Here is an 11,204-nt window from a genome sequence, read left to right as displayed (position 1 = left end):
GAATATCACAGACCGGATCGAGGCGACACAATAGCGTCTTTCCTAACGAGGCACGCTCCTAATTTCCCGAGCTGGCTGAAGATCGTGTGTACGGTGAGGACACAGCTGTTGGAATGCGCTAAGCAACTACCCTACACAAGGATCTCGTTGGACAAAGCGAGTAACGATTGCACCGGAGGCAACGTGACGAAGGATCTATCCGACTACATCGGATACAGAATGGCTCACAGTCCAGCGATCCAGACGAACGTGACGGCGTCAGTGAACGGAAAAGCAGAATCGTCTTGTAGCGCGAATCAAACGAGATTCGCCTCGCACCTGCTCGCGCTAGCCAAAGGCAGCTTCCTATTCGCGAAGCTGACGCTCGACCTCATCGAGAGCGGCCATTTGGTAGCCAAGTCAGCGAGTTACAAGGTGAGACTCACTTCCGAGCTGTAATTTTCATTCTAGGTAAATACGATTCTATTCTTCTAACGATAAATTGGTTCCAGGTGCTGCCAGTTTCGTTAGCGCAGATCTTCCAACTGCACTTCAATCTCAGGTTCCCCACGTCGATGTCCTTCGACAAGGTTCAACCTCTATTAGGCGTTTGCTTGGCCGCTCTATATCCTCTGACTCTACCAGAAATCTTCTACTCTGTCAACTCTCTGAACACGGACGACTTCGTTTCATGGGAGGATTTTCTACAGAGATTCAAAGTAAGTACCTGACGAAGTTCTCTTGAAAGATATTTGTAATCGATTGCGCGATTTTTTATTCCTGCTATCGTTTGGATCACGTAAGTCTCTCAAACAAATTAAGTAATCAGGCATTTTATGTATTTGAAATTTTATTCGACGTATATACAACATAAAATTCGTTGTCTGATTGTTAGATGCTCTCTGGATTTCTCGTGAAACGCCTAGACAACACATATATGTTCTTCCACCCGTCGTTCAGGGAATGGTTGATGAGAAGAGACGAGGGTGAGTCGACGAAGTTCCTCTGCGATCTGAGGCTCGGCCACGCTGCGATCGCGTACAGGCTGTCTCGGCTTCAGGCACCGTTGGACGGTGACAAGGCCCTTGAACTGGGCCATCATATACTCAAGGCGCACGTTTACAGAGGCGTCGCTCCGTGCTGGCCTTCGCGTGATTTACAGGTAATTTATTCTCGATTTCATTAATTGCTTTCATCCAAAAACAGAGTAGACTTCCACATAACGTGTGTTATTTCACCGCGAATTCCTATAATGCATCATTGGCATTGCGACTACTATTATTATATAACGCGATTCTTCGTATAACATAAATCATAAAACGTATGAATTATTTAATTTGGAACTTAAATATATTTTAGTTTAACATTAGATTGTTCTCTTCGTCATTTTCTAATCTGTGATTCAACTTATCAGTAGACTAGACTGTTATAAATGTTTTACAGGCGATCTGGTTAGCGTCGTCAACGGAATGCGTTTCCTCCGCGCTGTGCACGTTGCGGAATATTTACAGCCCGAACGTAAAGGTTTCGAGATTGCTTTTGCTGGCAGGAGCATCCCCGAACCACGTGACTGAGTACCTGGGCAACGCTCCGGCGCTTTGCATGTACGCTCACGAGGGTTCCGTCGAGATGGTGTCGTTGTTATTAGAGTTTGGAGCTAACGTCGAATTGACGAATAGTCAAGGATACACGGCACTCTCTTTGGCGGCTGCGCGTGGTCATTGTGACGTTGTCAGGAGGTAAGATGAAGCTGATTAAACGGATATTCCTCTGAGCAATTTAATGTCACACAATTCAACAAAAAGTAGTTTTTAATTTTTTGCAATATTCACTACGTGATTCTTATAAAATTTCTCAAAATCATGCATTTTTACAAAAACCGCTATTTTTCAAAAATGGTACGTGATGGAGAATTTCTGGAGAGTTTTGGGAATGAGAATCTTTATAAGAATCGCGCTATGGATATTGTAAAAGAAATTTTTGTTGTACAGTGTTGTCAATTATCTCCTTTTTTATTTAAATATATAAATAAATATTTAGATTGGCCGCTGCTGGAGCTTCGTTAGGCCACACGGATATGGCTGGGCAATGTCCTTTGGTTCACGCAGCCAGGCATGGAAGACTGTCGGTAGTCGGTTATTTATTAGCCTGCGACTGGGTTGTCCCAACGAACGAAAGCGAGTTGGAAGGGTCCCAGGAAATTGGTAGAGAAGAAGCCGCGCAGCAAGCCGTCGTCGCAGCAGCCGCGCAAGGCCACGAGTCTATCGTGGAATATTTATTAGACATGGCAGAGGTGATCGTGGACCGCCCGGACACGCTGATTGGCGAGACCGCGTTGACCATCGCGGCTGCGAACGGTTCCACAGCTACTGTCTCGGCGCTGTTGGCTCGAGGAGCCAGGCCAACGGCTGTGAACGCGAAGGGTTTGACTCCTCTGATGTTGGCCGCGAGGGAAGGACACTGGGGAACCGCTGAGAGACTCCTACAAGGTCAGCACTAAGCAATTTTTATTAGAGTTCTCAATAAAAAAATTAAATAAACATTTATTAATTCAAGATTCCGATCAATAAATATGTTGAAGACATTTTTATAATAAATAATATCTTTCAGTGTCCCACAGAAAATTATATTATTTCGTCTAATATTAAAAAAAATTATTCTGGTTTAAATAATATTCGACGAATTTCGCGAGTCATTGAATGTATATTAAATTTTATAGAAGGATTATTTTATGATGAGGTTTAAATATTATTGTAGGAACTCTCTCGAGCAGCACTGACACCGTTCTGGACGATGCTGCTTCCCTTCTGGATCAACGAGACTCGGCAGGACGCACCGCACTAATGTTAGCCGCTTCGGAAGGTCACACAAACCTGATCGAACTGTTTCTCGATAAAGGATCAGTATTAGAGAGCAAGGATAAAGAAGGGTTGACTGCACTCTGTTGGGCCTGTGTTAGGGGCAGATTAGCTGCCGTGCAAAATCTGATTGATCACGGGGCTGATGTCAACGCTAATGATAATACCGGAAGGACTCCTCTTGATCTAGCTGCCTTCCAGGTACAATTCTTTAAAATCTTAATATTCGAAATAAATTCGAATCTAATGAACTTAATTAATTTATTTAAAATCGATTTTAGGGCAACCCGAAATTGGTACAATTGTTGCTCGAAAAAGGATCAGCGGTGGAGCACGTGGACCTCCACGGGATGCGGCCCTTGGACCGGGCGATCGGCTGTCGAAACATACCGGTGGTACAGTGTTTCCTCCGTCGCGGGGCAAAACTGGGCCCGGCGACTTGGGCCATGGCCTCCGGAAAACCAGACGTCCTTTTAATTCTGTTAAACAAACTCCTGGAAGACGGGAACGTGCTGTATCGGAAGAACAGGCTGAAGGAAGCGTCGCATCGGTACGCGTACGCCCTCCGGAAGTTCCCCGCGTCACCGGAAGAAGACTGCCAAGGACAGGAGCAGAGCCACGTGATGTTGCAGCTGCAGACGTTCGCGCAACTTCGGCTGAATTTCTTGCTCAATCTCAGTCGATGCAAGCGCAAAATGAATGTGAGTGCTCCGTTTTTTTACATCAATCATATAGAAGATTTATTATTAAACTGCATTTTTTTATGCAAAGTAAAATACTAATTTAAGAAATGATAGTTAGTAAGTCCTTTAAACATTTTCCATCGATACTTTATGCACTTTCTTTCTGAAATGTGCGGAAGCAATCGAGCTCGCTGACGAAGCTTTGAAAGTTCGCCCAGTGTCGTACGAGGCGTTTTACGCGAGGGCGAAGGCGCGGATCGATTTAGGATTATTGGAGGACGCCTTATCCGACGTGCAAGAAGCGTTGCAGATGGCACCGGCACAAAATCGTCAGGACAGGCGAGTCCTCGTCACATTGAGGGACGAGATAATCTCCAGACTCGACGGAGCAGGGACCAGCAAGGGTTCGACCGACTGCGGCAACCAATCCCGATTCCGAGCGTCGGTCGACACCCTCACAGAGTTGTAACGTTAATTACTTTCCTCGCAAAAGACTCAACTCACTTTTTCTGAGAGCTCGCAGAGCTTTGCGTATTTAAACTTTCCTGTACTGAACTCGCGATTCCTCAAAAGTAACAGATGATTGTTTATTTTTCGTCGTAGATTAGAAATACGTGAGCTATTCTTTATTTAATGACTCGTTACGTACGTTGTACGTACTAAGAAATATTTCTTTGTCGATCCGTTTTTCAGTTAATCTGAAAGAGCGAAGAGAGGGTCTCATACTTTCTCCTGTTTCTGTGCAATTGTATTGCATGATCGTGTTAGAGTTTCCTTTTGTACGACGTTCGATTCGATTTCGACTCGAACAAAGAGTTTAATATATATATTATACACTTTTCCACATATTATAATATATATATATATATAAAGTATAAATATATATGTATAAATACCCTGTATTATATCACGCGTATGAGAAGTCGGTTTTTAGTGTCGTTGTAATTTAAACGAGAAATTATTTAATTGTTTTTCTTTCTGTTTATCTCAGTATTTTTTAACGCCACCGTAAAAGAGAACTCTCGATATTCCAGCGTTTTACGTTAATAACACGCCGTTTCTTATCACGCGAAGATCTCGCTGACTATTTATGATGCACTGCGCTTGCCAAGCATTTAATACATATTTTTTTTTTTTTAATCTTATTACGATTCGATCGTGTTTGGAGATAGAGGAAAGACCTGCAGCGAACTTGCACGGGCTTTACGATTTAGTACGTTCATTTGTCTCTGTTGGAGCACGAAGGTTCGAAATAAACGAACTTTTCAGTGAAAACGTCCTGTTTCTTCTTTTCCACTATGCGATTACAGTTTTTCAGATGAAACGTGAAAGGAGCTGGGAATTCATTCAACTTTACTCGCATTTATTGTTTCAGATGATCGACGCTTGCCCTATAAATTAGGAGGGCGTCGACCAAGGTACGTTGTCCCTTAAGTGTACATAGATTCATTAAAGAGAACTCGTAAGTGCGTAACGAATACGATTCACTCTTGCGAAAGCGAAGTAACCAAGAATGAAAATTGAAGAACAAGCACCGTTTAATTAAAATTTTAACAAAGGTTGCGAAGTTAAATAGATTTTTTTTTATGGTAACAAAGGACAATCGCTTTCACAGGCGTGCTCTTGCAAAATATCAAGTCTTAAGTTAATTTCCTGTAATCGTAATTAGGTACAAAGTGATTCAATAAGAATTATTATGTAAAGTAATATTATTAAGAACAATTGAAAAAATGAATTAATAAAAGAATGAGTTTTATCAAATACAAAAATCATATGAAACTTCTAATGAAACGAAAGAATATTCATTCACTGATTCTTATCGAGTCACCTTGTATGTTGTCAAGATTTAGTGCCAAGAATTATGGATTTTGGTCTCGATCTTTTTAAGTACACTTTCGAATCGATTACGCGTCTAATATCATAAGAACGATCAAAAATATCACGAAGTTCGAACGATCACATCGACGACTCCCCGTATACTCCGATTTATTATTCGAATATAACGGCGGATAGATAGAAGAGAATAAAGTCTACCCCGCAGTTTTACAATTATTATTTCCATCTTCACGAGACAATGACTAGCTTTGAAGATCCGTATTGCAATCTTTCGGTATTGCTCGCGATATTGAGAAAATGGCGTGTAAAAAAAGGTCGAAGCGGAGTTACTTACATACCTTGCGTTTAAGCTTTGTTGCTCGACGAGAAGATAAGCGTTATTTGTACTTGCATGCAACCCTGTCGAACTGGTTGTACAACACGACCAAAACGAAAGTAAACCAGAGTCGTTTCAAGCCAGAACCACCACCAATATTTTAACAATTGAATGAAATTATGGTTGAATATGAACGAACAGATGATTGCATAGACCTATTTCTTTCGTTCCCACGTGATTCTGGCTCGATCGTCAATTTAACTCATTCGAGTTACCCACACGATCCAAGCGATGCAACAAGTGCATTCTTGGCTTACGTAACTGGCCATCACCTGTCTCACTGTTAGATCGATTACTCGAGTAAACTGACGCGAAACGAAAAATAACGTTACGTTAAATATGGTAATTGGTAATAGAAGATTAATAACAAACGCGGTTTCTCTATCGTATAATTAATCAATACCAAAACTGATCAACTCCAGAAGAAAAATACTTCAAATAATTTCAATAAAAGAAATAAACCGAATTTTGTTTTACCAGATTTTTAGCAGACCGCGGATTTTTATGCGGATTCCAATTTTACATATCCTCAGACAATATTATGGAAGTTTTATTTAATGTAACTGTACTCTCTTTTTTGATACATAAAAATCCGCAGTTCAGCGTTAACGTCATCGTCGAGATCTACAGCAGCGAAAGACTGTACCAAGTCCACGTCCTGAGCCCACTGTCAGCTCCCCAAAATTCTTTTTATTTGAAAAATCTTCATTGAGGAGAACGGCGAACACGTCCGTCGGTCGTCGTTGTTCCCTCTCGTCGTCGATAGTCAACGGCGTTCGCCTGGCGAACGGCGGAGGAAAACGCGCGGCGACAGCGTGAACGAGGCAAGAACGCGACGCGACGTTTCGTGTGAAGTGCGTGGACGGGGACAACAGAGTGTCGAAGACATCACAGAAGCGCGCGGATCACAGGCTAATGAGCCTTGTTGTAGGTGTCCTTGTTCTGGTAGCCCTGCACGTAACCGGACTGGTCGGGCAGGTCCTTGCGGCCTGCGATACCTTTCCCTTTACCAGCCTCGTCGAATCGCTGCTTATGCGAGCCGGTGTACTTAGTTACGTCCGTCAACCTGTCCACCGTAGACGCCGCTTTACCCGCCTGCGAATTCAATTTATAAATTCATTTAATATGTTCATAAATTTTTATTCATGTTATGAATTTTAATGTTCATTATATGTCATTATAAATTCGTTCATGTAATAATAATTTATTACATGCATATACAGGGTGTTCGATTATTGGCGGGGGAAATTTTAATTTGTAATCGCTTAAACGCAATTTTTCTTATTCTCGATTTTTGTGTTATTTTTAAATTTTTCCAACCAGTACAAGTATTCCTGTTTTGCATGCACTGGGAATAACGAAGAGTTTCTTTACTGGGTATTCAAGAAATGTTATGCTAATTGCGTGATACGTAGGCGACGATTTAAGACTCACTGGAAGTTAAATTGCTAACGTTATAAATCGTCGAGTTGTCGATAGAAACAAGGTCGTGACGATAAACGGAAAAACTTTAGCCTCAGATTGATTTATGAAACGGGACAAGACGCGTGTGTATGTAGATATATCGATCGCGTTTTGTCAGCTATGAGTACATACTCCTGATCCGCCAACGGTGACTCCAGGTGGCCCACAATTAGCCATTTTCTTCTTCATCTCCGTCAGGTTGACCTTCTTGCTTTTGGCCAGCTCGTCCAGGAACGCTTTATATTGTTCGATCCCCAATTTCGTAGATCTACCAACGAAGTTGATACAATTTACAATATGAAAGTTGCACGTCGACGTCTCCTATTCATATAATTCTAACTCGCAGGACAGTAAATCAAAATTGTGAAATCAACGTGGAGTTCAATTCCTATTCGAAATTCTGTGCAGTATGATTCAAAAATCATTGTTGCAAGTTTATTCTACGCTATTTTCGAATAGTAGACTGCGAATTTTTCGTGCTAGCTAAACATTTTTGTTGCCAATTTAAAAAATGAAATCCAGAATGAGAATTCTTTTATCTTTCAAATAAATATCTGTTAAACATTTTCTGCAAATGTAATTTTTATATAAATGCATAAATCAGATTCATATTGCTTGCACACTCGAGTTAGGCTTGTGATGTACTCTCGTACGAGTATATCTGCAGGTATAACGTTTAGAGCATAAGAAAGTACTTGTGCTTTTTGAAGTAAATCCCTGTATCAGTAGTGGTGACTTTCCTTCCGTCGATTACTCTCGCTTGTTTCATCCACTTGTCGCTCTGGCTCAACGTGATCAGCTTTCCGTCGCTTTTCGGGTCGCCGAATTTCGAGAACGCCTTGAAGCTCGCCAGGAAGCTCCCAGGTTGCGCGGCGCTGGGGCTATTGGGCGTCGAACTCCCGGTGTCATCTTCGAGCTTCAAATTCGCCACTTTATTAGCCGCAGCCTCCTCGTTCCCATCGGTTTTTGCTCCGTTCTTCTCGACCTGAGCCTCCTCCTTCTTTTCCGCCTGAGCGTCGTTTTTCTCGGCCTCGTTGTCGGTCTTCTCGGCTTGCATGCTTGCCCTGAAAATTTCGCAAACCGAACGATGAACAAGTGAAAGCGTTGCGAAGGCATCGCATGATTGAAAGTGACAGGGTCAAGTTTGAAGAAGGTGTGAAGGTGTTGAACGTGTCTACTCTACACGCTATTAAATAGACGCGTCGACGACGTTTTGAGGTCAAGTAACGCGAGCTATCGATTTAACATAATTCCCGTAGGTGGATTGAAATCGACACTTGTGTGTTAATCACCGATCGAACGATCATTCAATCGACGCTGATTACCAGCGATTACGTAAACGCTTCATCTTGGGCAAATATAATCTTACAGTCCATATCAGTAGAGCGTTCTAAGAAGTTCTTTAATTAACGAATGGTAAGAAGTTGAATAAAGGAAAATCGATTGAACGTTGGGAACAGTACGACCCTTCTGGCTTGTTTACTATTCACAATTTAAGCTAGCGTTCTGGACGGAGGATTCCAGAATACAATAGAGCTCTGGTTCAATAGTGGAAAAATGTTCTTGCGCCGGTTCTCTTATTCTCTTCTCTATTAATGGAGTTTATAGATTTTGTGGTGAGAAGACGGAAAGCGAGCTTAGCTAATCGAACACCTAAATCTACCAAATCCAAGGGCTACGACTATTCTGTCAACGATTGAACTTGTAAATATGATCTCTCAGAATTACGTCAGGTGTTACGTTATACTCATACAGTCTGTCGTATTGGTTTTGTTAAAAATTTTCGTCGCAGGTGAATCCGCTCGTATAGACAGTCAGCAAACAACGGAAGGTCGTTGCGTTGTTATTTCATGACTAAAAATAGGCATTACGACGGACGTGTTAGCGCAATTAACGGAGAACAGGAAACGTAATGCGATTGAATAATACCGATCAGGTGGTGAACGACTGCGCCTCAGGCGAATATCTTTGCCACTGACCTCTGCCCCTGAGATTTCTCAATACCTGAAGGATGTCAACTTTAACTGTTTAAACATTCAATAAAATAGTAACACAACTTAGATTGTCATGTATAAATAATGGACAGTTCGAGAAATTCCATTTGACAATATTTTGTAATTTATTTGAAAATTTCTATGCCACTGACTTCTGCACTTGAGATTTATTAATACCTGAAGGATGTCAACTTGAACTCTCTACACATTAAATAAGATAGTAACACAATTTAGGTTGCCATGTATAAATATATAATGTTCGATTAACTCTTTTATATTTCGCAGTTCACTCTATACTTACTAATTATCCAGAGTTACGAATTATTCAGAACTCACCGAATCGAGAGTACTCGTAGATTAAATGAAACGATGGATCAATTACACAGAACGGGTTTGAAGTACGAAGGCACGATTTAAATTACTGTCGCATATTGCTGAGCGATCTACTAGTGCCACGATCGCGATTATGAACGACGTATTCTATTTACGCCGTAGCGATAAGTGTAAATTATTGAAGATTTCTCGTTGATAAGCCAAGTGGTAACAGAAGGAAACGCAGAGTACTGGTTTGTGTATGAAAGCTGTTGAACGCGCGTTCCGGCGAGGAATCTGTGCCGTAGGGCGCATGTGTTATATCGATCCCGTTCAGCGCAGAGTCACCCTCTCAATATATCTTTGAAACTGCGTTTCACCCTTGGCTGCAGCCGAAATGAGAGCCGTCGGGGGTCCTCGCCGACTAACCCTCGTCCTACGATCAGCAGGAGTATTAAAATCACCTATACTAACATCTGCGCTTTAAACCGGGCCTCTGAAATGAACCGAAGGGGGATTCCATGCAGCCTGGCATCGGTTATAATTAAAGCTAATCAACGCTTCGTCCAATTTAGCTTCGGAAATAGTTTCGAAGTAGATAAATACGAATCTGGCATCGGTTTTAAAAAATTATTCAATTTGCATACGTTGAATATTAGAAGAAATCTATAGTTCGTTTAGTGCGTTCAGTCGACGAGAGAATTTCGCGTGTGCCGTCGTTATATTTGATAACAGAGCACGCAATGTACGAACGAAATAATGTCCTTATCTCCAGCCAGTGAGCACCTAGCGTTCGATTCGAGTCCGTTCTGTTATCATCGCACGAAACGCCTCTATTCGCTTTTATATTCGGTCGTTACGTCAACGATATTACGACGCGCGTCGAAATAGCCAAGTTTCGTCACTAGTCTTAGGGAAACTGGACGAGCAAATGAAGCCTGCATCGATGAATACAACGGACATTGACACTTCTTCATCGTGACATGACGTGAATTGCGATATTTTTAAACTTCCTCTCACGAACAGATGAAGTCGATATACATAGACGTTCGATTATTATAATAATCACCTTTTCAGTTAATTATCAACACGCACTTATTGACTTTATACTCCCTGTCGCGCACTGTGTTATTGATTTTTCGAGTTGGTCGAGTCGAACGCGAGATCTCTAGCGTATTTTGAAAACGCTCATCACCGCGATTCCAGCCCGGATGAGACTGACCGAGTGAGAAGGAAACTGAACCACCGCTACCACCGCCCGCTAACATCATCCCCACCCACAACAGCTGAACACCTTCAGCTATGCTCGCAGCTCTAGCTATCACCTACTTTCTTCACCCACCTACGAAAATCGTTACTATTTTTCAACTTCAATTCCTCTTTTTATTATCAGTCGTTCGTTTACTCAACACGTAGTATGTACAATCGTAATCTACGTTACGTGAATGTAGTTACACGTTTAAGATCTTTTATGCAATCACATTGTGACAATAAAATAATTTTAGCAGTTTTATTATTATAAATTTCGTGCCAGCTGCTAGATGCCCGAGACGCTATTAATCATAGGCGAAAAGCTTTGAAAGCTCTGCTGTATACAATATGTACAGACGAAATCGACTTCCGAGGACATCCCTGACCTCGTTTTGACGAATGTTCACAAAGTCTGGGATTGACTTTTCCACGTCCAAGTAGTATGAGTCAA

The 11,204-nt window shown here is 41.7% G+C and overlaps 2 protein-coding genes across 3 annotated transcripts in view; one reads left to right on the top strand and one right to left on the bottom strand.

Moving 5' to 3' along the window:
- The window catches only part of rols (zinc-RING finger and ankyrin repeat domain-containing protein rolling pebbles), a gene marked incomplete at its 5' end in the record, with an annotated part of 8,671 nt that extends 3,876 nt beyond the window's left edge, over positions 1–4,795 (top strand). The window contains 8 exons of the mRNA XM_018036112.2: positions 1–414; positions 492–698; positions 875–1,141; positions 1,423–1,718; positions 2,020–2,468; positions 2,737–3,038; positions 3,119–3,539; positions 3,688–4,795. The exon at positions 1–414 is cut by the window's left edge and continues 9 nt beyond it. Coding sequence (XP_017891601.2) covers positions 1–414; positions 492–698; positions 875–1,141; positions 1,423–1,718; positions 2,020–2,468; positions 2,737–3,038; positions 3,119–3,539; positions 3,688–3,989 — 2,658 coding nt within the window. The remainder of the gene's footprint in view (positions 415–491; positions 699–874; positions 1,142–1,422; positions 1,719–2,019; positions 2,469–2,736; positions 3,039–3,118; positions 3,540–3,687) is intronic.
- Positions 4,796–4,862: 67 nt separating this feature from the next.
- On the bottom strand, positions 4,863–10,720 carry ringer (tubulin polymerization-promoting protein ringmaker). 2 transcript variants are annotated; one of them, XM_018036113.2, is made up of 4 exons: positions 10,572–10,720; positions 7,892–8,260; positions 7,329–7,464; positions 4,863–6,827 (listed from the first exon to the last, which is right to left on the bottom strand). In XM_018036113.2, the coding sequence occupies exons 2-4, from the start codon at positions 8,251–8,253 to the stop codon at positions 6,645–6,647; spliced, it is 681 nt and encodes a 226-aa protein (XP_017891602.1). In that variant the 5' UTR covers positions 8,254–8,260; positions 10,572–10,720; the 3' UTR covers positions 4,863–6,644. The 2 variants fall into 2 exon arrangements, with proteins under 2 accessions (XP_017891602.1, XP_017891603.1); XM_018036114.2 differs by lacking the exon at positions 10,572–10,720 and adding an exon at positions 9,527–10,458.
- Positions 10,721–11,204: the final 484 nt, after the last annotated feature.

Source organism: Ceratina calcarata, unplaced genomic scaffold (assembly GCF_001652005.2).
Source record: "Ceratina calcarata isolate Rehan_Ccalc_2016 unplaced genomic scaffold, ASM165200v1 scaffold97.2, whole genome shotgun sequence".
Lineage (NCBI taxonomy): Eukaryota > Metazoa > Arthropoda > Insecta > Hymenoptera > Apidae > Ceratina > Ceratina calcarata.
The sequence above is the reverse complement of the archived record's forward strand: the minus strand, read 5'-3'. Positions and strand labels throughout refer to the sequence as shown.